The sequence below is a fragment of the Lagenorhynchus albirostris genome, chromosome 17 (genome assembly GCF_949774975.1).
Source record: "Lagenorhynchus albirostris chromosome 17, mLagAlb1.1, whole genome shotgun sequence".
NCBI lineage: Eukaryota > Metazoa > Chordata > Mammalia > Artiodactyla > Delphinidae > Lagenorhynchus > Lagenorhynchus albirostris.
Window position 1 is genome coordinate 81,845,341 of NC_083111.1, and position 27,688 is coordinate 81,873,028.

At 64.1% G+C, this 27,688-nt stretch overlaps 4 protein-coding genes across 14 annotated transcripts; 1 reads left to right on the forward strand and 3 right to left on the reverse strand.

Moving 5' to 3' along the window:
* Positions 1–2,285: 2,285 nt before the first annotated feature.
* ZFTRAF1 (zinc finger TRAF-type containing 1) lies at positions 2,286–14,674 on the reverse strand. Of its 3 annotated transcripts, none has more exons than XM_060128256.1 (4): positions 14,300–14,674; positions 5,446–5,684; positions 4,620–4,831; positions 2,286–3,054 (listed from the first exon to the last, which is right to left on the reverse strand). In XM_060128256.1, the coding sequence occupies exons 1-4, from the start codon at positions 14,672–14,674 to the stop codon at positions 2,663–2,665; spliced, it is 1,218 nt and encodes a 405-aa protein (XP_059984239.1). In that variant the 3' UTR covers positions 2,286–2,662. The 3 variants fall into 3 exon arrangements, with proteins under 3 accessions (XP_059984239.1, XP_059984240.1, XP_059984238.1); XM_060128257.1 differs by lacking the exon at positions 2,286–3,054 and adding an exon at positions 3,175–3,250; XM_060128255.1 differs by lacking the exon at positions 2,286–3,054 and adding an exon at positions 3,430–4,191.
* Positions 14,675–15,842: 1,168 nt separating this feature from the next.
* Positions 15,843–17,362, reverse strand: TMEM276 (transmembrane protein 276). 3 transcript variants are annotated; one of them, XM_060128261.1, is made up of 3 exons: positions 17,099–17,362; positions 16,799–16,913; positions 15,843–16,633 (listed from the first exon to the last, which is right to left on the reverse strand). In XM_060128261.1, exons 2-3 carry the CDS (start codon positions 16,889–16,891, stop codon positions 16,148–16,150), a joined length of 579 nt encoding a protein of 192 aa, XP_059984244.1. In that variant the 5' UTR covers positions 16,892–16,913; positions 17,099–17,362; the 3' UTR covers positions 15,843–16,147. The 3 variants fall into 3 exon arrangements, with proteins under 3 accessions (XP_059984244.1, XP_059984243.1, XP_059984242.1); XM_060128260.1 differs by having other exon boundaries at positions 17,055–17,362; XM_060128259.1 differs by having other exon boundaries at positions 16,799–17,361.
* Positions 17,363–18,093: 731 nt separating this feature from the next.
* KIFC2 (kinesin family member C2) lies at positions 18,094–25,066 on the forward strand. Of its 7 annotated transcripts, XM_060128264.1 has the most exons (18): positions 18,094–18,353; positions 18,590–18,671; positions 18,852–19,003; positions 19,133–19,271; positions 19,410–19,534; positions 19,628–19,693; positions 19,782–19,910; positions 20,334–20,417; positions 20,532–20,646; positions 20,724–20,833; positions 21,223–21,331; positions 21,442–21,599; positions 23,270–23,374; positions 23,457–23,578; positions 23,675–23,798; positions 23,903–24,032; positions 24,118–24,374; positions 24,465–25,066. In XM_060128264.1, exons 1-18 carry the CDS (start codon positions 18,255–18,257, stop codon positions 24,717–24,719), a joined length of 2,361 nt encoding a protein of 786 aa, XP_059984247.1. In that variant the 5' UTR covers positions 18,094–18,254; the 3' UTR covers positions 24,720–25,066. The 7 variants fall into 7 exon arrangements, with proteins under 7 accessions (XP_059984247.1, XP_059984245.1, XP_059984246.1 ...); XM_060128262.1 differs by having other exon boundaries at positions 24,118–25,066; XM_060128263.1 differs by having other exon boundaries at positions 20,583–20,646; positions 24,118–25,066.
* On the reverse strand, positions 25,044–27,078 carry FOXH1 (forkhead box H1). The gene is made up of 3 exons (XM_060128270.1): positions 26,890–27,078; positions 26,489–26,593; positions 25,044–26,384 (listed from the first exon to the last, which is right to left on the reverse strand). The coding sequence occupies exons 1-3, from the start codon at positions 27,061–27,063 to the stop codon at positions 25,581–25,583; spliced, it is 1,083 nt and encodes a 360-aa protein (XP_059984253.1). The 5' UTR covers positions 27,064–27,078; the 3' UTR covers positions 25,044–25,580.
* Positions 27,079–27,688: the final 610 nt, after the last annotated feature.

The following is a 27,688-nucleotide window of genomic DNA, read 5'->3' on the forward strand; positions in this document are numbered from 1 at the left end:
GGCTGGGAGGCTATCAGAGCCCAGGGAAGCCCATCCACGAGGCTGTCTTCTTGTAAGGAAATACAAACAAAACTTGGTTTAGACCTTTTTAAAAACTGTAGTCACATACAGAAATATCCAAAGAGAACACAGACCACAAAAGCAACATAATGTTAAGTCGTTTCCGACAGCGGTAAAAACACCTCTTCGCTCCTCTCTTTAAAAAATTATTTTTATTATTTTTGTAAATGTCTCACTTTGGGCGTACTGAGAGATGTAGTGCTTAAAGGGAAGTGTGGGGGTGAGAGAAGGGAAGGGGGGCTGGCTCGACCTGTGCCCTCAGGCCTCCCCCAACCCTCACCAGCTCAGGATGCCAAGGTGGACCGGGATCCTGGAGACAGACTGCTGGTGTCTTCTCCTTTCTTAAGACAGGACTGGGACATCCTCCAGTAAACCAGTGACTCCCAGTGAGATGACACAAGGAGGTTTATGGCGCCAGCCTCCAGCGATGGCCAAGAGCGCACTGCAAAGTCCCAGAAGTGCCTGGCTCCACCTGGCTGTGAGGCTCAGCTGCCCAGACGACTGTCACAGGGCGGGGCCGTATTGGTGGGTTAGCAGTCTCCTTGGGCCCCCCCCAAACCCACCCACACCCCTACAGGGAGGGCCTTGCCTGGGTGCCAACCCACTCCCATGCACTCACTTGGGCATTTGGAACTCGAGGGCCATGTGCCCCCAGCTGTGTGTTCCAGCAGCTGGAACTCTGATCCTGGTGCCACAGAGCCCAGCCCCTCTGGGTGCCACCCACCCACCCCCACAACAGGTCTGCTAGCCCAGCCCTGGCTTTGCCCTTCTCCTGCCTGGCCCTCTGTGGCAGCCACACACCTTCACCTGCCCCACCCAGGAGAGCTGCCGGGGGCCCGCCCCTCTGCTTCCTCAATCTCACACAGGCACCCAGGCACACACGGACCAGGCAAACCCACCCCTGTCCTGGCCCCGCTCACAATATGGTCACTTTGGAATCGACAGAGAGGGTGTCCATCCCCAAGAGACCCAACAGGGTGACAGGGCACCATCCATGCACAGGAGACCTGGCCCGTGTTGACGTGAATGTCATCCTCTGCGCCCACAGGCAGGCAGGGGCAGCCCCTGAGGGCAGTGGGACAACACCAGGGTGTGCCTGGGTCAGATGCCCACAAGGATGGGCTGGGGCTGGGGTGGGGTCTTTCTTTGTGGAGGGCAAGCCAGGCTGAGTCGGCCTTGTAGGATGGGACCCCCGCCAGCCCCATGCGCTGGGTGGGGAAGAGGGGACCTGCCAGCCTGGGAGGGCTGCTTCGTCCACTAGGAACTGGCTGAGGCTCGAGTTGTACCCCATAGCTCCTTCACTCCCCTTCTCAGCTCCCCACCTCGAGGGCCAGGAGAGAAAGGAGCCCCCAGAGATAGGCCAGGGCGGCCCTGCCCACTGAGCCTGCAGGGCCTGGGCAATAGGGGGCCAGGCCAGCAGGGGCTGCTCTGAGCACGGGGTGGGCCTGGCTGGGGGCGAAGCAAACAGTTCTTTGGTATTGAAGCAACGAGAAACTATTGCAGAAGAGCCTTGTCTCCTAAGCAGGGCCCCGAGCTCTCCCTTTCCCAGTAGGCCCCAGGGTCCCGGGATCCCCAGGCAGGGCTCCTTCCCCCTGTGAGGCCTGCACTTGGGCCTGCTCACCGCAGCTCTGGGGCAGGACTGCAGGACCTCGGGGGGCCCACCTCCCTCGGGTGAGAAACCACACTGCCCAGCGCTGACTTCCATGCAGAGCCCTGGATGCAGGGCCAGCAGCTGGTCCCTGAGAGCAGCATGGGGGCAGCTGGACCACTCAGACCCTCACACAGCCAGGATTGCTCACCGCCGGCAGACCCCAGAACTCTCCTCACAGCCTGGGGACACTGAGTCCTTAAGGCTGAATACAGAAGATAGATTCTCTCTTGCTAAATTTGCATAACTTGTACAAGAGCCTTGGCAAGGGTTTAATTTGTTCCCTGGGAAGAGACAGAAAATCACCCTGCGTTCCGAAAAGTCGCTGAGCCCTGGCGGCCAAGTCCTGCCTCCCTGGAGCAGCTGGGGGTGGGATGTGCTGGGCTAGAGAGAGCCCCGGCCCCGCCCGTTCCCCTGCCCAGGCCTGTGACAGAGGGGGCAGCAACTCCAAGTCTCTCCTGGGGCGGGGCACGTGAAGGTGCAGTCACAGGGATGGGCGGGCTCTGACCCTTGGCCAAACCGAAGACCCCATTCTGTCCAATTACAGCCACGCCTTCCCCTCGAACAAAACAGAAAGTAGGAAACAAGGGTGCCTTTTTAATTGCAATCAAATATGCCGTCTGAGGTCAGCGCCCCCGAGCCCGGCCCAGGGGCCGTGCGCAGCCCCATGTGTGGCCCAGAGCAGGAGTGTGGCCCGCTGCGCGGTAGGGGCCGGGGCCAGGCTGCCGTGCTGTGCCGCGCCCCTTGGGTCCCGGAGCAGCGTCTCCTCTGCGGTGGCCCGGCCTCCAGCGCCCGGGACAGGGGAGGTGGGGCAGAGGGCGAGGGGGGCGCTCCCACCTTCGCACACGCATGCAGACGTCCCAGTGTTCGCTTCTGTTCCTTCTCCTTGGCTGAGATGGGCGATGGCGCCGTGAGGCCGCTGCCGGGCAGGCGTGGGCAGTGCCACGGGGCTGCCTACTTCTGTATTTGGAACAGGAAGAGCCGCAGGTTGATGTTCTTGGCAGCCAGCAGCTTGTTGCACTCCACGGAGTCGACGATGGGCAGCGGCACGTAGTCCGTCTCGTTGCTCTCGTTGGTGAAGACAAAGTGGTAGATGACAGGGCTGATCTTCACGTCGTCGTACGGGCCCTTGAGCAGCAGGAAAGAGCACTCCAGGGGCGCCGTCACCTTGCTCTTGAGGAGGAGCTGGAAGGACAGCGTGCGCTTGCACGACAGGTTGGGGTTGCGCTCCGAGTCGTTCACGCGCGCCTTTAGGACCCACGTCTGGTTCAGCACCGTGAACCGCGGCGTCTCGTAGTACAGGCGCGTGATGAAGTCATCCGTGCGGTATGGCCGGAACTGGACCTCTGTGGAGACAGACAGGCCGGGGAGCCGGCGGTCAGAGCAGGCAGGGCCAGGGGCAGCGCCTTCCCAGCCGGCCGGGGACACGGGCTCGGCCAGGGAGGAAGGCAACTTACCAGGACACAGCGGGCTCTACTTGTCACAAGGCAAATCAAACGCAATTATGGCAAACGGAGGCGCACGCAAGCTTTGGGGAAACAACTACGAACAGAAGTGACACGCGTTAGCGGCAGAGTCCAGAGGCTGCGAGAGGTGAACGGCCAGCCCCGCCTGACCCCCAGGTCAGGTGAGGCCTCCCTCCTCACCCTTCCCCAGGGCCCAGCAGAGGGAGAGGCCCCGCCCAGGGGGCCGGGGTAAGCAGACACACAGACAGGATGCAGTTCTGTGAACAAGTGTACTTTATTGGTTCCGATACAGAGCTGCCAGAAAAGCCGGCGGCCGGGCTGGTGTGTTGGGCCTCGAGGCAGAGTGCCATTGCGTGGCTGGAGCTGGGCTCTGCCGGCCAGCCGAAGGGCCCGTCGGTCAGTGGGCGACTGCCGTCACACAGTTCTCTCGGCAGAGCCCGTGGCCCACGGCTGGCGAGTCCCTCCACAGAGGCGGCCAGTCCTCCCTGCCCGGCCACGGCTGCAGTCACGACGCCTCGGTCCACCCAGACTCTCCAGGCCTGGCCTGGACTGTTTGTGACACAGTGCCCACCGGGGCAGCTGAGGCTACGACTGCCCAGCGGCCGCGGTCTTCTCGTGCTGAGACCCCGGCCTCCGCAGGCCCCCACCTATAGCCAGGCCCGGTCCAGGCGGCACAGTCTGACTGGCTGCCCGTGACTGCCCTTGGCGCTCGGAGCCGGCCGCCTGGTGTGGGCCGGGCAGCGTAGGGCCAGAGTACCCCCGGCAGCTCCAGCGACAGCAGGGGCTTCTCGCTATTCTCTGTGTCTAGACCAGGCTCTGCTCCCCAGAGTGTCCAAAGGCAGTGGCGGCGGCCAGGAGAGCCCGAGAGATCCAGTGGGCCTGGGCGCAGTCCAGCCTGCCCGTCCCTGGGCATCCACTCCCGGCAGTTTGAGTCGGGCGCCCTCAGCTCGTTCTGGAGCCCGGCCCTGACCATCTTCTCGCTGGCCTCAGGAAGCCCGTGGCCACTGCAGTAACCGCCTGCAGGTAGGACCTGCCATGACGAGTGCTCTTCTTGCCCCTGGCTCCGCAGGGCAGGCCCTCAGCTCCCAGAACCCCCCAAGACACGCCCACCTTCCGGTTAGACCCCAACTGTCCCAAGGTTGTGCAGCCCCACACGGTGAGGACACCATTTTGCTGGGGTAGCAGGGCCGGGGTGGGGAGGACAGGTGGGAAGGGCCTCTGTGAGAGCCATGCAGGTGCCCCCAGGGTCCTGCCCGGACCCTCCCCGGCTCAGCCTCCAGCCCCTCTTCTCCCTTAGATGTCCTCCCATTCACCAGGAGCTTGTCCAGAGCCTGGCCATCTGGTGCAGCCTGTGCCACTGCCCAGACCCCATGGCTCCCCCGGCTCCCGGCCGCCGGCCCCACCCCCAGCCTGTGTGGCATGCAGCAGGCAGCAGGGCGCCTCACCTGTGTAGCCGATCTTCTCGAAGCTGAGCAGGCTAAAGATGCTGTTGTAGAGCTGCATCTCCTTGCGGTGGCTCTGGTCCATCTCGTCCAGGATCTCCATCAGCTCATTGCCCGTCTTGGTTGGGTGGGCACACGCGGCCTCGTGCACTGTCAGCTCGTGGAAAGGGCCGTGCCATGGGCAGCCGATACGCTTGTACTTGCACTGCGTCACCCTGGGGAGGAGGTGAGCCCTGCGGTCACACCCGCGCCCCGTGGAAGGTGGCTGCGCCAGGGGGCCTCCAACCAGCCCTGCTCACACACACTGCTCCCTGAGGGACACGTTCCCCGCGTGCCGGCCCTCAGGAAGGGGTCAGAGTGCGTGAGAGCCTGAGAAGGAGCAGGGCATGTGTGAGCTGTGCGTGTGCACGCCCCTGCACCCACTGCCATGGGGCCTCTCTCCACAACGGTCCTGGGCCCCGCGTGGCTTCACTCCAGGGGAGGCTCGGCAGCCTGGCCCCCTGGAGGGGGGGATTGGGGTGCTGGCGGCACCATCACGCTGTGCTCCCAGAGCCCCGGTGCTGGCCACACTTTCCTGGTCCGGGGACACCACGGACAGTCTCTAAGGAAGAAGCCACCACGCAGCCACAAGGAACCCTGGAGGGCCAGGATAGCGTCCAGACGCTTCCAGTTGCAGACCTAGGCCCCCGAGTCCGTGGAGCCTCCCGCCCGCCCCCTCCACGGCCTGGGGCCTGAGCAGCTTTGCGCTAACCCGGCCCCGTGGGGCCGCCACCGGTGGCGTGTGCGGAGCCAAGCCCCCGCAGGCAGGCCAGGCGGCCCAGGCGCTTACCTGTCCTGGCACTCCTCCTTCTGGTGCCTCTCCAGGAGGGAGCGCGGGAACCGGCACAGGCAGAAGCCACACTCGGAGGGCAGCTCGCTCACGGCCTTCTCCACGGCCAGGTTGCGGCAGCAGAGGCTCTTACTGATCTCGCAACGACAGTTGGGGCACGTGGCTTGCTCCTCCTTCAGCCGGGCATCTGCTAGTAGGTGGATAAAACAGCCAGCGCACATCAAGTGCCCATTAGTACACTGCGGAGAAGGAAAGGGAGATGAAGCTCACGGACCTGCAGGGCCGCGCAGACGCGCGCCCGCCCCACTGCCGGCCCCTCCCAGGGGCTGCGGTGCAGGGGCCGCGGGCAGGCTGCTGCCCGACAAGCACAGGCTGCCACTCCCACTCCCGAGGGAGGGCCAGGCTGTCCTCCCGGAGCCCTGTGCACGCGGCCAGCAGGGTCCCCACGGAGAGGGCGGGTCTCGAGGTGGCCCTCATTGGCAGCAGAGGTTCGGGCTCTTCACCGTGGTGGGCCACCGGCGGGCACTGGGTGGGCCACACGGGGGCTTTTCCCATCCAGGGGCTGGAGACTGTCCCCAAAGTCACCACAGGGCCTGATTCAGGGACGCCCACGGAACGCGGGCTCTCGGCCAGCTGCCCATGCCGAGGCAGCTGCGCCCTCAGCCTGGCCCCGCCACTCTAGCCTCCTGGGCCCGCAAAGGTGAGCAGGCAGCTGCTACCCGCCCAGTGGGGCTGGCTACCTGGAGGGGACCTTCCCAAGGACCGGTGGCACAGAGCCGTGGTGGGCGGGGAGGCCCACTTGGCCCAGGACAGGGCACGTGGGCAGCGTGTGCCCGCAGGAGCGTTGCTGGCTTTGGGCCTAGGAGCCAGGCCCCTCCCTGGCTGAGCCTGTGGATCCAAGGAACAGACGACACCGTCGGCGACCTGCCCCTCCCTGCCGGGGGTCCTGGCGTGTGGACAGTGGGCTGCCAGCTCAGCTACCTCGGCTCTCTCACTGGCTCCACACACCTCCTGAGCACCCACTTGGTGCCCTTGAGACACGTGGCAGGCTATGGGCCTGGGCCTGCAGGGGCTCACGGGGTTGGGGGAGGAGAGGCCCACACGGGAACCAGAGGTGCAAGAGCAGACAAGCTGTGTCCTCCAGGGCAGACACGGCAGTCTTGGAGCCCGGGGAACACTGGTGGGAGTGTGGGCCCCCCCGCCGAGGGCACCTATCTCCATTGGGAGACGCCCAGTGGCTGAGGGCAAGTGGGCAGGCAGTGCTTCCACAGGCTTCCTTGGGGCCCAGGACCCTTTTGCGACTGGGATCCAGTGTGGTAGAGGGACTCACATGGCCACTGCCAAGCCACGCCTGCACACGATGGGGTCCTCGGTAAACACCAGGGGTCCGTGCACCCTGAGCTGAGGGCTGCAAGAGGCTGAGTGAACTCTTAGCGCCTGCGGGTCGTGCTTGGGGTCCAGTGAGTGATGGGACCTATGTGCTGAGGACCAGTGGTGGGGCTGGGGACAAAGGCCCCAGTCAGGATCCAGGTCCACACAAACACCCTAGATCGGCTGCACTCACATCTTAATTTCTAAGTCAGGTCAAAAGTTAAGATGTGCGAGACGAGGAGGGGACTGGCAAGGGCCGGCCAGCACTGCTCTGGACACACAGCCTGGCTGGGGGTTGTGGAGCGAGGCTGGTCCCGAGAGCGGCCAGGGAGGAAAAGCAGTCTGCCCCGTCCACTGCCCGGGGTCAGCGGAGAAGCCAGAGACGCGATGAGTGGAGAGGGTGGGGGGACACGGCACCATAGGCTGCTGCCACCCTGTGGGAAGCCCAGACCAAGAGCCCAGGTCACATGTGTTCTCAAAGCCCCGCCAAGGGCCTGAGCCCAAGAGGGCCTGGCTTCACCGTGCCACAGCCCCAGGGAGAGGATCGCTATGGCTTCTCGAAGGCAGAGAGGAAGCACTCAGTCACAGGAGGAAGAAGCTGCAGGGCCCCCGGAAGTGAGGCCAGACAAGGCAGCACTGGGCTTGCTGAAGTCCCAGCCGCTGCCTAGCACCCCAGTGAAGAAGCCAGGAAGGCCTGGGGACCCCACACTACAGTGTGGCCAGCTCTAGTTCTACATGCCCCAAGGCAGGGCCCGCGGCCTCATCAGAGAGCAACAGCCACTGCTGGGCCCAACTCAGCTGGCTTCTCCTGTCTCTGGTGGCCCAGCCAGGGCGTGGGCCTGCAGGCGAGACTCGGGATGGAGTCCTGGGACGTCCTGAGGGACCCGAGGCTGCCAACTGTGTGACTGCTCACTCCCAGCGCTGCCCTGAAAGCCCACTGCTCTGGAGCAGAGGGTGTGACCTGCACACCCCCCTGGCAGGCCTTTCCTCAGAACCTGGGGGCCGCAGGAGTTCCCAGCCTCCAGGGCCAGTCCCCACCCCACACCCCCGGAGCCTCCAGACCCAACTACAGGCTCAGGTACTAGGGCACCTGCCCTCTGTTGGGCTCTGGGGAGGCGGGGGCACTGCCCCTCCAGCCCTAACAGCTCAGCTCTGAATCGGAATGCGGCTAACCAGCAAGACGCCCCAAGTGCTGCCGGCCTGCCAAGGGACAAGCCAACGTCCACACGTGGCTAGTCCCTTACCGGCTGCCCAAGGTACGCTCTCTCGGTGGACCCAGGTGGCCAGCCTTGGCCCCAGCACCTACCCAGCCCAGGCAGTCTGTCCACAGCAGGAGAGTCACCGTGCTCCAGAGCCCTCCCCACCAGCCAGGCTCCCCCTCGGCCTCCAGAGCAAGACCCAACTCTGCACGCAGGCCTGGCCCAGGGCCTCTGCGGTGGTCGGGCTGGACTGTACCTGCCCCATTTTGCCCATCCAGAAGCTGGGCCCCAGAGGGCTCAGCACAGCGTTGGCCATACGCCAAGCCTCTGACAGACAGCACAAGCCAGGGCAGTCAGAGTGCCCCACGCTACGTGCCAGGGCCAAGCCCCAGAGAGCTTGGGCAGTTCCAAGGAGCAGTTTCTGCAGTGCCCAGGATGGGCTGCCTTCCCACCACCTGCCAGGAAGACCCTAGAGACAGGGAGGGCTACGGAGGGGGCTCCACGACGCAGGACCTTGTAGGGCCTCCCAGGCCCTCCCAGGACAGATGCTGGCCAGATCCCACAGGTCACCAGCAGTATGCTCTGAGGCTGGTCACATCCTCTTCCGGGCCTCAATTTTCTCAGGCACAAAAGACAACAGGAGGCAGGGAGGTACTTCCCTGATAGCACAGTGGATAAGACTCCGCGCTCCCAACGCAGGGAGCCTGGGTCAGGGAACTGGATCCCACATGCATGCTGCAACTAAGAGTTCGCATGCCACAGCAAAGGAGACTGCGAGCTGCAACTAAGGAGCCCACGTGCTTCAACTAAGGAGCCGGCGAGCCACAACTAAGGAGCCCACAAACCACAACTAAGGACACGCCTGCCACAACTAAGACCCAGCCCAACCAAATTAAAAAAAAAAAAAAAAAAAAGACAACAAAGGGACTTCCCTGGCGGTCCAGTGGTTAAGACTCCGCGCTTCTACTGCAGGGAGCACGGGTTCGAACCCTGGTCGGGGAACTAAGATTCTGCATGCCACACAGTGCAGCTAAAAAAAAAAAAAGGCAACAGGGACAGGACTGGCCTTATTACGCACTGAAGAAGTAGGATAGGACCACAAGTGCGACACACAGTGCCCAGAGAACTAATGCCTGGCACCACACTCATCACCCAGCAGAACCCAGCTAGCCCCTCATGCAGCCCCTGCCCGGAAGCCTCAGGAAGGACTCCAGGCACAAGCCTGTGATTTCAGCAAAACCCCCTCTCCCTCTCTCAACCCTGGGTTCCCCAACCCCACCAAGTTGTGCCCCAGCCCAAGCCCCTCTGCAATGGCCCAAAAGTGGGCATTTGTCCCTGCCCCTAGGACATCGCCCAGCAGCCCCTCCCCCTGCCTGCCCAGTGCACCCAGGCCATGCAGGCTGGGGCCTCTATCTGAACCAGCTTCCCCCTGGGGGAGCTGAAGGAACTGTCCGGACTCTTGAGGAGGAGCCCTGGCCCCTGGGCCTTGGGACAAAAGCAGGTCTTAGAAAATGGCCCCCAGCTTCTGGGGGCCAAGTCCTCAATCAGTAGGCCTTTTAGGCCTGGAGTCCACAGTCCCCTCAAACCCTGGGGTGCCCCCCAGCTCCGCTCTTTACCACTAAAGGAAGGCTCAGCACCCAGACTCATGTGAGCAGCCCCACCTCCAAAGCACAGCGGAGGGTACCCACCCCCAAAGTGCCCCTCGGCCCAGCTGGAGGCCCCCCTTCACCAGGCCCAGCAGGGCCTCACGGCACCCCACACACCCCTGCACACTCGGCCTGAGGTTTCCTTGACCTCTTCCATCAAGGGGCCCGGAAGGGACCATGCAGGGTCTGAGACACACAAGTGTCTCAGGGGAAGCCAGGACTGCAACCTTCCACCAGGTTTTGGGTTTGAAGTTCTGGGCCAGCAGTTCCTGATGTCACAGCACCCCGAGACTCGGGGACTTGGGTGGGGGCCGTCAAACCTGCAGCCAGGCTCTTGCTCAGAGCCCAGGTGCTGCCTGGATCAAAAGGTAACTCAAGTGACAAACCACCACTACAAAAAGCACAATTTCGCATCTAGTCAGAGACCAGAAGCGTGCTCTTCCCTCTGCCCTTGTCTTGGATAGCTAAGCAGATATATTTTCAAAGCTTTTTTCTCAAAGCATGAGCCAGTCATAGTCTTGGAGCTGGGGAAGAGGGTCCCAGGTCATGTGGGTGGGCAGCCCCATTGGAGATTCCTTAAACATCACCTTGAACAGAGTCTGCAGCACCAGGCAGGTCGACAGATGCCAAGACGGCGCACTTGGAAGCTCCCCAAGGCGGGCACCCACATTGGCCAGGACGCAAGCAGAGGTGGAGCCACCCCTGCTTCCTGGGCCTTTTACCCACATGGCTGCCAACGAGCTAACCAAGCCAAGTGGGCTGAGCCGAGTCCTGGCGGGGACAGGAAGCGCAGCAGGACACCCTCAATCCTCCCACAGGACAGATGGTGTCAAGTGCCCAGGCAGGTGGGATGGGACAAGCGTCCTGTAGCAGGGAGAGGAGACGACTTCGGTGCAGGGGTGCTGCCTCAGTGGGGCCCACGAGGAGCAGGAGTGGGCAGGGGCAGGAACAGGAGAGAGCACCCAGGCAGCAGGGGCAGGAGAGCAATGGGCTGAAGGGGCGGGGCTCAGGTCTGAGGCAGGAGCAGTGGGCACAGGAGCCAGAGGCCAGTTGGTACCACATACTGTGACGAAGACCCCCTGCCTACTCCTCCGCCCCAGTGGGGGTCACAGGAGGCTTCCTGGCTGAGAACCAAGTCGGGGTGGGAGAGCTCTGCGGCCCCTCCCTCCAGATGTTGGTCTGCGGCTCAGGGCCTCAGCTGACACGAGCGGGGTAAGGGCCAGGTCCACCTTGTGTGAAGGGCTGGAGGAGAGTCCCAGATGGGGTCAGGGATCAGGCTGCGGCTGCAACGATCCAGGCACCACCCACTGAGGCTGTGTTTCCCCCAAAGAAGGCAGAGGACCCAGCTCACATCGCCCTGGGGCCACAGGGCTGCATTCAGAGCAGATGCCAGCACAGCTGCCCGTTGCCGGCTCCAACACAGAGTTCCTATGTGCACGTCACTGCTGCATCCCCGGCCCTCCTACCCCTAGCTGGTTGCCCGCTGCCGTGCCCACCCAGGACCCTAGAAGGTGGCTGCACACCTTGTCAGGCCAGTCACCAAGAATACACCTAACACCCACACGGAGAACATCAAAGCCAGCACCTGCCATACCAGTTGTAGCCCAGCCCTGACCTGACCCGACCTGACCTAACGCAGGTCACGGCGAGAACCATTTGCACGAGGGCCCTGGTCTGACACCAGAGCAAGAATCCCGACCCAGGTGGTGTGATGTACTGAACCCATGGCGGAGCCGACACTGTGGGGCTCAGATCAGGGAGCAGGCGACCAAGCCTAACCGTGCAGCCCGTGTCTGCTCTCACCACCACCCAGGCTTCCCCAGAGGCACAGAGGCAGGGGCTGGTAGCCGGAGAGCAAGCTCTCGAGTTACTGCGTACCCAGCCACATCCAGAGGCCCATGGAGATGCTCCTGTGGCCCCAGTGCCAGGCACAGCGTGCAGGGCTCAGCACGGTCACTGGCTCTTCTCCTCACCCCAGAACTGGGTACCATGTGAAACAGCCCTCAGATGCGGAGCACTGCCGGTGCTTGCCCCGAACCACGTATCCTGGTGGGGTCAGGCAAAACGTTGCCTATAGGAACAGAGAGCAAAACATACCACATGCCTGAAGCAGGTCCACCAGAGACAGCCCGTCAACGTGACTCACCAAAGAAGGCCAGCAGAAGCGGAGGGGCTGAGCCCAGGCCCAGAAGCGTTGGCGAGCAGTGGGCCCCAACCAGGGGCACACAGAGCTCTGCGTCCTCATTTCAAGGCAGCTCATGTGGAACCTGTGCTGTCCTTGACCAAATCATCCTGAGAGCAAACCCAGCTCTGATGCCAACCAGGCAATGGGGTGGGCCTCCGGGCCCATCTCGATCCCCCCCCAATAAATGTCCCCATGCAGGGTGGCTGTGAGGGTAATGCGGACCACTGCACACAGCAAGGAGCCGCCAAGAAGCCCTCCCTCGGGCACCTCACACCCCAGGCTCCAGGGTGGGCACGGCTGTGCATCCATGCCCCATGGGCCCCCATCACACGGCAGGTCTTCCAGCAGCCAAAGCGAGTTCTGACCCGTGGCAGGGTTCCAGCCAACCCTTTTAGGGCCAAGGGCTCTCCCACTAATCACACGCTCTAAAGCTTTCTCCCAGCCTCTAGAGATGAGAGGGAATCAACTCCCTGCCAAGGCCCGGGTGTCACTTGGGAAGAATGAAGGTGGGGCAGAGGGCTTGTACCAAAACCCACAGCTCAGCATTGGTGGGCTCTCCTCACTCAGCGGGCCCGTTCCCAGGGAAGCCACTGAGCAGAGTCCACTAGGCCATAGGGAAGGCCACCGGCCAGGTGGCCCAGAGCCTTCATTCCCCATCAGAGCTGCTCAGCCACCTGCCTCCTGCCGGCCCAGAGCTCAGCTACCAGCACGGTGCGGACCGGTTTGAAGCAGCCAAGCTCAGAGGCCCGGTCACCAGGGGCTCCGGCCAGAGGCAGAAATGCAGCTCTCTGTGCTGAGTGGACCCAGAGCTGGTACCACATGGCCGGTTTTCATGCCAGGTCCATCTCCAGCCCACTCACACGAAGAGAGATAAGGAACCCCTTAATCCCCCTGGGACCCCCCCACCATTGGCTTGGCTTCCTAGACTCTCACTCAAGGCCCAAGGAAGGAACAGTGCTTTTGGGAGGATCAAAAGGTCGTGGGCAAGCCAAAGAGGCCAGAGAAAGGACAAGTCCTGAGGTGCACTCCCAAGGCTGAGGCGGTTATGAGAAGCGCTACCCCAATTTGCACTGGGCCAGGAGGCCTGTGGTACTCCTGAGCTAGGGCCTCCGGCCAGGAACTTCCCAAAGCCCAGGAGGGTGGGTTGAAAGGCAGTGTCCTCTCCCCAAGGAACTCAACCCACTTCCCCACCAATGCCTCTTCTCCCTCCGTCACCCAGGCACACTGGGATCCTCCAAAGGAAACTCACGCTAGAGCGGGAAGGATTTGGAGATCCAGAGGTTGGGGAAACGGCAATTCAGAATAGCCTGCCCTGTTTACTACAAAAATGGCCCTCGCACCACAGCCCTCACTCTGAGCATAAGCAGGGGGACAAGGCCCATCGGCCATATCCAGCTCCTGTAAATGCAAAGAAAGGTGACAGGGTACCTGTTTCATTCCTCAAAGGGGCTGGGGGTGTGGGGGTAATCAGAGATGGGGGTTGACGTGCAGAGAGACACACAACGGAGAAAGCAGAACGCTGCGCAGTGACCCTGGGACCAGAGTGTGACCCTGCTGCTACGGGGTGCACGAGTGAGACCCCCTGGGCTAAGTACCCTCTCTGGCAGCCCTGAGCGGGTTAAGGACTCGAGTCCGGCCACCAGCCTGGCTCTTCAGACAGAAGGGAAGAGGACAGACCTCCTGGAGCACCAGTAGCCTAGGAAGCCAGACCTGGTGTGGGTGAGGTGGGATGTGGTAGGAGCCCAGCCTGAGGCACAGCACGTCCAGAAAGCACTGGATTGGGCGGGGGCGGGGGCTGGGACTGGAGAAAAGACCCAGGCTGTGGGGCTTGATGTGGGCAGTTCATCCAGACCAGGAATGAGGGGAAGGGGTGGGGGAGGGCAAAGAGGTGAGCCCCTCCCTTCTCAACTTTCTTCCAAAAAGAAGTGACAAGGGAAGGGGATTCTTCCACACCAAAGGGTAAAGGGATACGGGACGAGCATGAGGACAGGTTTTGGGGGGGCGGGTGTCTGCAAAAGAACTGAGAAGAAACACTTGAGGAAGAGCAAAGACCAGGGACCCCCGGAGCCCAGGGAGCTCAGGGCTGCGCGGAGCAGGCTCAGAAGTGGGGAGGAGCATGGGCATCTGTCGCCAGCTTTCTCTGGGGTCAGCTTGAGGTTGGGCTGAGGAGTGCTGAGAAAGGGGCAACAGGGGAACCTGGAAAGAAAAGGGGCGTCCAAGTGGGAGACAGGAGATTCCCATCAGGAAATAAGGGCAGTCACAACGAGAAAAAAAGGAGGTTCAGAGCAGGAAACAGGAAAGTTCCCAGAGGACGAGAATGAGGAGCTTCCGAACAGGCGCCAGAGTCCCACCTCTGGGCCCCAGGGCTCGGGCCTGGCCTCCGAGGAGACGCGGTGCCGGGGGGCCGGCCGCGGCGGGGCTGGAGCCGAGCCGGGTCTGGCCGGCGGCCCTACCTGGTACACGGAGGCCTTGGGCAGGTCCAGGCAGACCGTGCAGCACAGAACCGAGTAGAGCCGCTCCTCCAGCTTCCCGCTGCCCGCCGCCGCCGCCGCCGCCGCCGCCGCCTCGGCCGTCTCGGCCGCCCGTAGCCGCTTCTTGGGCGGCGCATCGGAGTCGCCCGCCGCCTCCTGCAGCTGCCGGGCGCCGGCCAGGCCCGCCTCGTCTGGGATCCCGGGCCCCGCCGCCTCGCCCAGCGCCGCCGCCGGCCCCGCAGACGCTCCGGCCCCGGCCCCGACCCCGACCCCGGCCCCGGCCCCGACCCCGGCCGGCACGGCACCGGCAGGCCCCGCGGCCGGGCCGCCCCCGCCGGCCTCCTCGGCGCCGGACATCGCGGCCGGCCGGCCCGGCGGGCGGGTGCCGGCGCGCTCCCGCGGCTAGAGGTTAGGGGCGCCGCGCGCTCCCTCCGCCCTCTCGCCGCCGCCGCCGCCGCGACCCCGCAGCCCCGCTCCCTGCGCCGCCGCCTCAGTGGGTTCGGCCCGCGCGTCGCCCCGCAGCCGCCGCGGCCACCAACCCCGGCGCGGCCGCCATCTTTGTTTTCCCTGTACGCTCCCCCACCCCGCCGCCGCCTACGCCCCCTTGTTCTCTCAGTCACGTGAGCGGAGCGAGGCCAATGGGAGGGCCGCTCGGGGAGACAGCGCGACGGCCAGAACCAATGGGCACACGAGGGCCCGCCCCTGCATAAGGTGGGCGGGGCCCCGGGCGACCCGCTGAGGGGCGATCTTTGGGGCCCGAATAGTCTTGGCGTCAGGGCTGAGCGCGGTGCTTCCCGCCAGTCCGGCCCGGGACCACACGCCTTGGGTGCCCCGGAACGGAGGGCAACCTTGGACCCCCACGTCCAGATGTGCCTGCGCCTTTGTCCCCGGACGCCCAGGCTAGCGTGCGCGGGGCTCTGGCCTGGCTGGCCGGAGCGAGAAACTGCCGGCCACCTCTCCCCTCCTGTGCGGGAAGAGATGTGCTTCCACAGGACGCGAGTGCAGGGACTCCCCAAGGGAGGACTCTGGACCCGGAATCTAACCCACTGCTCTGCCCGATCCCGTTTCATAACCCTGGGGTTGGGAGCTGAAGAGGCGTCCGCTGAGGAAAGCGAGGGTCTTAGGAAATCAGGACTTGCCTTGCACAGGCCGGTGGGCAAACGGGTAGAGGTCGAGTCAGCCCTGGGAGGGGATGTACATTTCTGGGAACAGCTGTGGTGCGGCCCTCCCCTGCCCCCACCCCAGCCGGCGGCCGGTTAAGGTCACCGCCCCATAGGGCCACCAGCCAGACCTTGCAAGGATATTCAGAACTCCACCGTGTTCCAGGAGAGCAAGGGCTCCTGTATCTTCTCAGTCCAGGGGTCCTCCTTACAAAGGTGCCGGCAGGCCAAGTTAAGTGAGGCCCCCAGGGCTGGTTCCAGCACATTGCCTTCCTTTGCTCAGGGAAACCAGTTGCTGCCCTGGGAGCCTTAGGAAGCTCACTGGAGGCCCTCTCAATCCGACTCAAGAATAGGCAGAGTCCATATTCCTGCTAAATCCCTAAGGTTTATTGGAGACCAAGCCTCTCTCTGGATCCACAACTATGGCCCGCCCAGAATCAGGCCCCGAAACATGCCCGGGACCCAGTCCCCCTCATTTTGGTCTAGGCAAGTCCTCACACTGCGCTAGAGAAGAAGATAGTACCCAGACTCTGCCCCCTTACCAGTCACTCTGCAGCAAGCTGGCTTCGGTTGAAGGAGAGTCTCTCCCTAGAGGAGGAGGCCCTAGGAGCAGGACCATGAGGGGAAAGTGGTAGCCAGGGCAGAAGCCTCGCCTTGCTGTCCCCAACCATCACCCCCACTGCAGGCGCTGTGTGTGCAGGGCCCGGTGGTAGGCCCAGCTGCCTCCGGCCAGGGCCCAGCGACAGACGTCCTCCTTTGGCAGCAGCAGCAGTCTGTCCTCCTCCAGCCGGCTCAGGAGGCCTGCGGCGCCGAGCATCACCCCCCCCAACATTCCATAAGTGTTGGTCGTGAAAACAGCCACAATGAGGATGGTCACTGCGACCACCAGCACCACTGCCTGCCCAGCCACAGAGCGGCCCTCAGCACCAAGGTGCTCACCAGCCACTGCCAGGACCATGCCTCCTCCCAGGAGCAGGTTGGCGGAGGAGCAGTCCCCATTCACCCAGTGGAAATCGAAGGCCAGGAGGGGCAGGCCAATGACAGTGGCCACCCAGGCTCCAGCAAGACAGTCTTCATCTGTGCCCAGCCCTGGGGCCAGCATGGTGGCAGCAGCCAGGGCCTGGAGCAGGAAGCCAGCAGCGGCCCCTCGATTTGCCTGTCAACACAGGGAAGGGAGATGTGGGGAAAAGAGGCCAGGACCTCCCTTTAAACAGGGAAGGGTCTGAAGGTCTCACAGAAGTCGGGCCCCCACACTTACCTCCCACCACCCTCTAGGGATTTGGGAGTGGGCTATGCCCCTGACCGGCCCCAGTGTACTCACCTGGGCAGTGCTCAGGGCTGCATACAGAGACACTGATCCCAGCGCCAGGTGGGACAGGGCGGAGCTCCACTCGCGCCCTGGCCTGGGGGCCATGACACGTCGGGCGGTAGTGAGTCTGAGGGAACGGGAAAAGGATCCTCAACTTTGGAGAAGAACGTAGAAGCCGGCGACAGGGGGCCCTAAGGGTGTCTCTCCAGGATTCCCAGGTTCCAGAACCCCATTTCTAAATATTGTTATGGGCTCATCCGAAACTCACAGGAGCCCTGAGGCCACTGGACACAACCTTTGGGGAAGAAGAACCTGAATCCGCCGGGAAAAGACGGTGCGGGGCCTGGACTGGGTGGGCGTTAGCTCTGGCGTCCTGGAACCCAAGTCGGCGCAGGGCCTGGGGGAGAGGGGCGCAGGGCCCCACGCTCGGGGATCCGCCGTCCTCGGAACCCGGCCCGGAAAGAGCGACGGCGCAGGCACTCAGAGACCGCTGAGCTGCGCGACGCCGGCGCAGCGGCGAGCGGAGGCCCAAATCAGCCCACGGCGTCGCCCTCTGGCTGCCGCTCCGCCTCCCGCGCCGGGTGTGCGACGGCCCCGCGCCAACCAACGAGAGGAGCGGAGGCTAGAGCGGCCGGAGGGGGGACGGGGCCGGGGCGTCGCGGGCGTGGAGGAGAGCTAGACTGGGTTGTAAGAGTGGGCGGGGCTAGGAGAAGGGGTCTCTGCTTGGTACTGGACGCACACGCCCGCTGGTTTGGGGGGAGGGAAGGGGCTCGAGGAAGGAGCCGTGAGGGGAGGGGCAGTGAGAGGTGGGGTTGGAGGAAGGGGCGGGTCGGAGTTGGAGGAAGGGGCGATGAGGGGAAGGGCCGAGGAAAGGGTGGCGAGAGGAGGGGTTTCTAGGGGAGGGGCTGAGGAAGGAGTGGTGAGGGAGGGGTCGGGGAGGGGGAGAGGGATTGGAGGAAGCTGCGGTGAGGAGCGGGGCATTGAGGGGAGGGGTTGGAAGAAGGGGCCGAGGAGGACGTAGGGCGGAGTTGGAGGAAGGGGCGGTAAGGAGAGGGGCTGAGGAGGGGGCGGGGCCGAGGAAGGGTATTGAGGGGGGGGAGGGCGGCGCGGGGAGGGGTTGGAGGAAGGGGCCGAGAAGGAGGTGGAGGGGAGGGGTCGGAGGAAGGGGCGGGAGGGGAGGGTCGCAGAGGGGAGCGCTTAGTGGAAGCGGCGGTGAGGGGAGGGGCCGAGAAAGGGGCTTGAGGGGAAAAAAGGTCGGACACCTGCGGGCGGAAGGCTCTGAGTGGGTACAGCCGCGCGGGGGTCCTTCGCAGAGGACCGGTAGGGATTCTGGAAGAGGAGGTGCGGGGCCGTACCGAGGGGGCGGCCGCCAGAGCATGCGCACGGGCTCTGCAGCGGTCGGGCGCGGAGTTGGGGCGCGGGGACGCGGGGCGGCGCGAAGCGGGGCCCTCTGCCGCCCCGCGCTCTCATGTACGCCTTCTACTCGCTGCTCATCTATATCTTCTACAGCCTCTTTCGCAGGGATGGCGGGGCCGCGGCGGCCGCCGACCCTGGGAACCCCGCCCAGGTGAGCGGGGGCGGGCGCAGCTCGGCCGGCGACCCCCTTCCGGAGAACGGTTTTGCAGGCCGGCGCTGCGTAGGTCCCGGGGCGCTGACGCGGGGGAGGGGCCGTGCCGAGGACCCCGTCTCTGGTGTTGGAAGCTGAGAGCCCGGCTCCAGCCCCTCGGGCTCAGTTCTCGGAGGCAGGGAGCCCCACGGGCTGCCTGGCCTCGCCTCAGGGACTCCCCCCCGCTCCCTCCCTAGAGTGCCCGCGGCAAGCCCGGGGGTCGCCGCCGCCCCGACCAGCCCACCGCAGAGCTGTGGACCGAGCTGACCGGCCTGGTCGGTAGGTACTGTTGGTGCATCGGGAGTGCTGCGTCTCCCGGGGCAACGAGGGAGCGCCGCCGTCCGAGAGATGCAGGGGTGCCCGTGCCCTCATTGGGAGGGAGGGAGCTGGCAGGTGCCGGCTAGTGGCCTAGCATCCGACACGTGACCCAGCACGCCTACCCATCCCACTGCCTCGCAGGCTGCTCGGAGTCCGAGGATGGGCCGGGAGGGGCAGCGGAGGGCCGTCCGGCCGAGGTCTCACTGGAGGAGGCTCTCGTGCGTCTTGCGGAGTTCCTCTCAGTCCAGCTGGGGGCGGAAGAGAGCTTCGGGAATTCTGCCGACCTGAGCAAGGTAAGCAGAGTTGAGATTTCTACGACAACCTGTTCTGTGTTCTCAGGCCTACTGATTTCCATCCATACGCCTGTATCCTCTCCACCCGGCCCCCATCCTTTTCCACTTGGATTTCTATTTCTTTCCCAGCCTGGTGATGTTCCCCCACTGTTGACGGTGACCGGTCAGCTCTTGGCCCTCCTGGCATGGATTCGGAGCCCCAGGGGGAGGCAGGTCCTGCCCCAGGCAACGCAGCCAGCCTCAGGGGTGCAGCCCCCCACTCCTGCTGGTGCGTAAGGAGTAGTGAGTTGAAGAGGGAGTTTGTCCAGGGAGTGACGCCCACCAGAACCCTAGCAGCCAGATGTGAGGTGTCCCTTCCTTCAGGCCAGAGAGCTCTTCTGTCCTGACTGGGTCCACCCCACCCCAGGATCCCCATCCCAAGAAGAAAGCCCTCCTGTTTCACCAAGGGGTGAGGCCCAGGGGCAGCAGCCTCCTCAGTTAGAGGAGGACCAGAGAGCTTGGCAGCGGCTGGGACAGCTTATCCTTGGACAGGTGAGGGGCCCAGGAGGCAGTGGGGGGTTGGGGGGGGGTCTGGAAGGGGACTGGAAGGAGGGGTTCCACCCGGTGCTCTTTCCTCCTTTCCAGCTGGAAGAGCTGAAGCAGCAGCTGGAACTGCAGGAGAAGGAGCTGGGCCAGCTGCGTGTGGGAGTGGTGAGGCTGCTGGGGTGGGGGCTGGACAAGGGGGACATGAGAGGGTCTCAGCCTCCAGGTGAGTTTTGAGGGCTTCCTTCTCTCCCAGGGGGCGACAGACTCGGAGAAAAGGGTTCAGCATCTGACTCTGGAAAACAAGGCCCTGAAACAGAGCCTGAGCCTTACTCGGGACCTCCTGCTGCACTGGGGCCCCGCCCCCCCCAACAGGGCCCCGCAGGTATCCTGCTCCTTAGCTGCCACTGTCCCTGCAGCCCGGGGCTCCTGCACCCTGGTCTCTAGCAACACCGCCTGGGCTTTCTCAGGACTTTGCGCTCACTGGAGCAGAGGCAGGGAGCCCCCTCTGACCCTTCAGACCTGAGGCCCGGACTGTGGGTGGCAAATGCATGGTAGCCCCTTCAAGGAGGCTGATGCCCATGGGAGAATCCCCTCCTTTCAGTCCATGGTTTCTCCCAGTGACTGACTCCAGGAGAGCAGAGAGACGTGGGGAAAGGAGCCCTGCATGGATTGGGAGGTGGGTGTGTGACCAGCTTTGTGAGCCCCTGTCGACTTGACTTTCTCATCTGTAAAATGGCGCAGCTGGAGTGCCCCTCCCTGAGTTTCCTCCTGGCTCCACACTTCAGCTGCCCCACTCCCCTTGCAGGAACAGGAGGAGGCAGAGGCACTGCTGGAGCTCCGGGGCCGGCTTCAAGAGGCCCAGGACACCACAGAAGCTCTCCGAGTCCAGGTGGGCTCTGGGCCCAGGGGCTGGGAAGTCTGGGGCTCTGGGGAGGGGGTGTCTGAGGCAGAGCCTGGTAAGTGCCTGTTTCCTCAGTGACAGGGCTGGGGTTGGGTGGGGCAGCTAGGGGTGCAGGAGGTGCAGCTTCAGGGCCTTCGGGGGGCCCTCCGGCAGCTCCAGCAGGAGGCTGAGCAGAAGTGCAGGAGGGAGCTGCAGCAGATGCGCGGGCAGCTGGCAGGTAAGGGCTGGGCTCCGGAGCTCACGGGAAGGCTGTGGGGTCTGGGCTTTCCCTCACAACAGCCTTCCTGCCCCCAGGACTTCGTGCTCGCATGGCCAGCTTGCGTCAGGGCTGTGGGGATCTCCGAGGACTGGTCAGCACCTTTACCCAGAGCTGCCAGGGTTCGCTGAGCGAAGCCCGGGGCCAGGTCAGGACCACTCGCTCCCCTCCCTTGCACTTGTTCTCTGTGCAGCCTCGTCACTGGCCTTCCCTTGGGGAACCCCTGCTCTCCCTTCCTTTCCAGCCCCAGGGTCTTGTCTCGTCTACTGCAAATCTTAGGTTCTGGAACCAGAACAACTGTGTTCTGTGCAAACTGGGGTGACGGTGAATCCCTCACAGGATTGCCAGGAAGCCCACGGTCCTCCTCGGGTCCCTGAGCTCCATCCCAGGCCCACTGAATGACGCCCCAAGGGTCTGAAGCCACTGAAAGTTGTGGATCCCCACAGCTGGGGGCCATGTGGTGGATATTGCCCTCAGCACCCCATCCCTCGCTCTCTTCCCACTGCCTTCCCCTTCCTCACCTTTCTGTGCCCCCAGGTATCGTGGGCCCTGGGGGCACTGTCAGCGGGCGGGGCTGGGACTCAGCTCCTTGAGGCACAGCAGGGGCCCCCAACTGGATGCCCAGGGCGGCTGCTGGAGCTCAAGGGTATGGCAGGCTTGGGGAGAAAAGGGCTGGGGCAGCAGAGGTGGGGGACATGGGGGCTCTCCATGCTTCAGGATCTGGGAGGCAGCCCCCTGATCTGATCTCCACCCCAGGAAACATCCGTGTGCTCTGTCGGCTGAGGCCAGGGACACCCTCCAACTTGGTGAGCTTAGAGCCCGGCCCGGGTGGCACTGTCACCACCTGCTATCGAGGGCACCAGCGTCGCTTCCGCCTGGACTGGGTCTTCCCTCCACACGCCAGCCAGGAGGAGGTGATGCTCCACCCTTTCACCTGTGTCAGCTGTCACTCAGAGTTCCCTGGAGACCAGAGAAGGCTCCTGTCTGTCTGCCCTCCCAGGAGAGAGGGCGGCTGGACTCCAGCGGGGAAGGGGAGGGAGCCGGAGGGTCTGGGAGGCAGGACTGGTATGCTAGCTGGGCACCTACTTTCTTTCCAGGATTTCTGCTTTGCATCCCCCCACCAAACTCTGCAGGCTGGGGGGGACAGACTTTATGGCTTAAACAGGAAGATTAACATTTTCAAAAGTAACTTTGTGCCAGGAAACGAAGGAAAATGAACACGTTTGAGGTGATGGTTACTCAGGGGGCTGTGGAGCATGGCTGGGGTGCTGTTGTTGTTGTGAGGTCAGTACTGTGACCTCCTTCCCGCAGGCTTCACTCACTGCCCACTCCCCTGGCCCAGGGTCCAGAGATGGTCAGCTCTGAGGGTGGGTAGCTCTCCTTGTTTTGTTGGCAAGGGGAGTGGGGGGGCACAGGTGAGCTTCCAACCCCAGCCCCCCGCTGCCTCGTTTCCTGCACACTATTTTCACTGCACACCAACTTGCAACTAGAGCTCAGGAAACAAGGCTGAGAGCTGGGAGGGGGTGAGGCGAGGGGCAGAGCTATCAGAGACCCAGACCTGTGCTGGCCTCACGGGGACAGACTGTGATGAGAGTGCCTGGCAGGTACTCCCTTCCTCACTTTTTGGGGCACCGCAGCCGTTTTCCACCTACCTCTATTTACCCCCCATACCACCCCCACCCTGTCTTCAGCCTCCATCCCAACTGCAGCCCTGAACAGGGGCCCCTCGTCTACTGTCCTCTGGGTAGCCTTCCTAGACAGGGTCCTCCACTTCTGGCTGAAAGAGCCGAAGGGCTGTTACTGGGCTCCCTCACCTGTATTCCCCATCTCTGTCTGCAGTAGCGCCCCCGACGCTCCTTTCTAGTCATGGAATCCTAGCAACCTCACTGGCAATTCTGGATTCTGCCCTTGTAGCTGGCAACCAAAATTTCAAAGAGATCTGACAGCCCAGTGGTTACCCGCCACCTGGGCACAAAAGCTGGCCGACTGTGTCATTGCTCAAGAGGCTGCTGCTGGTGTCCAGTTGCCAAAGGACGCAAGTCCCAGCTCCATCTCCCCTTCACCTGCCTCTCTGCACCCTCCCAGGGCCCGACTTCCAGGATCCTGGTTGCCCACCAGCCTCCACACATGGGACCCTCTGGGTTCATCTTTCATGTGCCAAGTGCTGCACTAGTCCTCTCGGTCTGCATTCTCACTTAATCCTCACAGCAGGTGCCACTACAGCCCTCATCTCACAGAGGGCAAGATGAGTGACTTGCCTCCAGTCACACCCAGGGTTTGAACTTGGCCATCAAGCCCAGGGTCTGGGCTCTTGCCTGCTACACCCCCAAGCCTTCCAAGCAGTCAATCGTCAATCAATACTCTGCATCACCTGTTCCTGCTACCTGTCACGTCCCTTCCCTACTTTGCCTGGCAAATTCTGGCAAATGCCACCTTCTCCAGGGAGCCTCACCTGTCTGTTGGGAGATCCACTCTTCCACTGTGCTCCCCTAGAGCCAGCCTCCTTCCAGGGGAATCAAGTTTTGTTCACACCTTGCCCCAGGTCCTGGGGCTTAGGGCCCCTCCCAACCCCTCCTACTCCTAGGTCTTCAGGGAGCTGGAGTCGGCTGTGCTGTCCTGCCTCGGAGGCTACAGTGTCTGCATTTTCACCTACGGTCAGACAGGGACAGGAAAGACCTACAGCATGGAGGTGGGAAAGGGGGCAGTCTGGGTGGCTCCTGGGGCCAGTGGCTGGGATGTGAGCCCGATGAGGCACCCCACCCCCTCCCCAGGGCCCACCTGAGGACCCTGGCATAGCTCCTAGGGCGCTGCAGTCACTGTTCCGGGAGATGGGAACAGGGGGACAGCACCACGTGACCCTCAGCATGGTGGAGATCTACAACGAGGCTGTCAGGTCAGGGCCGCAAACGGTGCCTCCTCCCCGCCCGGGGCCCCAACTTCTGGCTCCGCCCCTCAGAACCCCCAACAGAGCCTTCCCTCTTTTCGCCAGGGACCTCCTAGCCCCAGGGCCTCCCCAGCGCCTGGCAGTGAGGCAGGGCCCAGCAGGCGAAGGGGGGATCCAGGTGGCTGGCCTCACCCACTGGGACGTGCCCAATCTGGAGTCGTTGCACCAGGTGAGGGTGCCCCGTGGGGCCACGCAGCCCTCCAAGCCCCCGCCCTGTACTCCCACCTGGGCCGCGGACGCCGCAGCAGGCCAGCCCTGTCCTCCGTCCTCCAGATGCTGAACCTGGGGAGGAGCAACCGGGCCACCGCCGCCACAGCCATGAACCAGCACAGCTCTCGTTCGCACGCCCTGGTCACGCTGACGCTGCGCACGGCGTCCCCATCAAGCGGTCCCGGCACCGCAGGTACCTCGGCGTCTGAGTCCTGCGGGGGGCTTCGCTGCACCCGAGACCGGGCCTCCCTCCACGCCGGGCTCGCTCGCCCCTGCAGGCACGCTGCACCTAGTGGACCTGGCAGGGTCCGAGCGCGCCTGGAAGGCAGGGGCGGCCGGCACGTCGCATGAAGACCGGGAAGGCGCTCAGCGTCTGCGGGAGGCTCGGACCATCAACCGCTCGCTGCTGGCGCTGGGAGGAGTGATGGCCGCGCTGCGGGCTCGCCGGCCACACGTGCCCTTCCGCGACTCGCAGCTCACGCGCCTGCTGCAGCCCGCACTGGGCCCTGGCGCCACCGCTGTGCTGCTGCTGCAGGTGGGGCCAGGCGGCCGCGGCCCGCGGGAGGGTCGTTTGCATGCCAGGCGCCGCCCACCCGGGCCCGCCCACCAGCGCCGCTCCCCGCAGGTCTCCACGCGGCCCGAGGATCTCGGCGAGACCGTGTGCTCGCTCAAGTTCGCCGAGCGAGTGGGGCGAGTGGAGCTGGGGCCTGCTAGGCCCCGCAGGGCCCCGCGCTCCGGGACGCCCTCCTCCCTGAGCACCGACACACCACTCTCTGGGACCCCCTGCACCGCCACGCCCTCGCCCGGCAGCCCTCCAAGCCCCGGCCTGGACAGCGGCTCCAGCTCGGCCCTGGCACCGCCGGAGGACCTGCCTTCGTAGTCCTGCCCGAGGAGTCTGGGTCGCGTCTCTGCCGGCAGAGGCAGCGAAGTCCCTATTCCCCCCACGACCTCCTTGATCTCTGGGGGCCCGCTGCCCCCCAGACTCCCAGAGTCCACCCCTTTCTGTCCCGCCCCCAGAAGTGTTCCGCCTGGGGTAATGATCACACCATCGCGCCCCCCCCCTCCCCCGCCCCGGCCCAGGCCCTTAGCTTATCACCATCTGCTGTTATCGCCGCGCACAGCAGGGGATCCCAGAGTCGCGGAGGCAGACCCTGGCCAAGTGGCCACCAGACTCACTACCCCATCACCAAACATCAGACTTGCATTAAAATGTCGTTTGTTCCTTTACTCTTATCTTCCCCACTACCACCACCAAAACCAGGTAGGGTCTCCATTCTCCGTCCCCTCCCCCCAAAGGTGCTACCTCCTTGCCAGCCAACAGTGGAGGGGGGACAGGACTTAGGGATGGAGCGGCTGGGGTGGTCATCAGGTCTACCCTCCCCCAGCCCGGAGCCAGGGAGGGGAAGTGACAGATGGTGATGGATGGATGGATGGATGGATAGATGGACAGAGGGCTGGAGAAGGTGGGACCAGGAAGGGGACAGGAAGGGCTACTTCAAGCACAGCCCTGTTCCTTCCAGCCTTGCCTCTCGGGGTAAGAGAGGCATGACTGACCATCAGGGCTGCGGTGGTGCCCAGCTGGGCCATAGCTCTTCGGGAGTGTCCAATAAACACGCGGATTCTCAGCACGGCTGGTACCTCGTGTCTCAAGGCGGAGCCACACATCCCTTAGTTTCCCCTCAACAGGCCTAAGGGTGGCAGGAGAGGGTGGGAGAGGAAAGCAGCCCCTGCCCTGGGAGCCTCACAGGCTGTACCAGGAGAGTAGCCAGCCTGGGGTAGGGGCAGCCAGGTCTCGGGGGTGGCTAACCCACGCATCATAGATGCTTTTGTTGGGTGGCACCCCCTGGAAGAGGGCATCTAGATCCCAGAGCAGCCTTGGGGGGCCATGGGTTTCAGGGACCACCCCCCAATAGCTTGTGCTGGTTGAGGGGGGGCACCGGGGGCAGGAGGTGGGTGGCAGTGGGGCAAATGGCATCACCACGTTGGGAGTGTAAATGGGCAAGTAGGAGGTAGGTAGCTGCCCCCAAAGCGAGGCCCTGTGGCTTCCACCAGGGAGTCCCCCAGGGCCTGGGGTACCCTGCAGTAAGTGCAGGGGCCAGGCTCTGGGTTCAGGGGAGAGGGGCGAGGGCCTGCTGTTTCCCCCCTGGGAAGTCTCCCCTTCTGCTCTCAGGGACCCTGGAAGGGGGCAGACGGGCCACAGAGGCCTCTCAGAGGTGGGGACTGGAGTGGGTGCCTCTTCCTCCCCTATGCGAACTGAGCCTGACCGACTTGGGCTGCTCGGCGGCGCCCCCTCCCCGGAGTCCCCTAGCAGAGACTTTATGCTGAAGCCCTCGCGGGGCGGCGGCTGGGGACTGGGCGGCCGGTAGGGCCGGCCATGCAGCACATAGGGGCCCAGGTCCTTGGCGAAGGCTCCCCTGGCGCCCCTGCTCTGCCAGCGCCTGCACAGGGCCGTGTTCTGCAGCCGCAGCGCCTCGGCTGGGATCAGGCTCACGTCGACCGCCCAGAAGTTGCCCTTGGCCTGGGGCTTCGCGGGATCTTTGGGCACCTGGTGGAGGAGGGGGGCAGGCTTGGGTGGGGCTGTACGACCCCGGATACTCAGGATTTCCGCCCGCGTCCCGCCCCCAGGCTCCGACCCTCGCCCTGCCCCACCTTGCGGAAGCACCGGTTGGAGGAGAGGTTGTGGCGGATGGAGTCTTTCCAGCCCTCGTAATCGTCCCTGAAGAAGGGGAACACGGCCTGGACCTGACGGATGATCTGAAACCATCGGGCGGGCAGCGGGCGCCGTGAGCCGGGGCGCGTGGGTGGGGGGCCACGCTGCCCCTCCCCTCGCCTCTGCGTGGCCCCCCCTCGCCGGGAAGGGGCCTGCCTGAGTGCTTTAGCTCTCTCCCTGGGTGCCCAGGCCAAGGACCGGCCCCACTGGCATGGCTGGGTAGGGCCAGGTCGGGGTGGAGGCCGGAGCCTGAGCCTCCGAGCAGGGGCCAGGTGGAGGACGCTTCCGGGGACAGGTCCGATCACGGAGTGTGAGGGAGAGCGGGCGGGGATCCTCTCACCTGGGCCAGCTTCAGCCTGCGGGAGGGTGCGGCCTGGATCACCAGGGCGATCATGGCCAAGTAGGTGTAGGGGGGCTTGTCATGCCGCAGGTATCTCTTCTTCCTCCTCTGGGGGTGCTGGGAGGGCGACTCCCCCCCGGGGAGCCCCAGGCGGGGGTTGCTGCAGGGCCCCATGCAGAGGAAGCAGGCAGCGTGGGCAGGGGTCCGGCCGGGTGGTGGGCGCAGGGCACTGGGGCAGTGTGGTAGTGTGGTGAGGAAGAGCTGGGGCCTGAGGCCAGGCGGGGGCTGGCGGGCCAAGCCCTTTATCATTCGGATGGAAGGGGGAGGGGAGGGGAGGCCAAGGGAGGTAGAAATACGCGGTGGGGGAGGGGAGCGTGCAGAGGGCAGCCACAATTAGCAGGTTTCGGTTAATCTGGAAGGGAGGGGCAGGAAAGATTCCAGTGGGGGCTGCAGGCGGCCACCCCCCAGGCCTCATTCGTCACCCCTGGGCTGCCTTTGGCACCCCCCCTAGAGCTGTAAGGAAAAGCCCTTGGAAGGGTCTTATGACCCACAGTTACTTTATCCCATCTAGATCCCAGGTTCACATTTAACAGATGGGGGAGTGATTGGTCCAAGAGGAGCCGCCAAGAAGGGGTGGGTCCTGCCCAGAGTTCAAGGCCAAGCAGCTAGCAGGACTTGGGTGGTGGTCTGGGAGGGCTTCCTAGAGGAAACCTCAGAAATAAAAGAAGGATACAGTTGACTCAAGGGATTTTCCCACAGGCTGCTGCATGGCCCCAGAAGGCTCCCCAGGCCCTGGAGG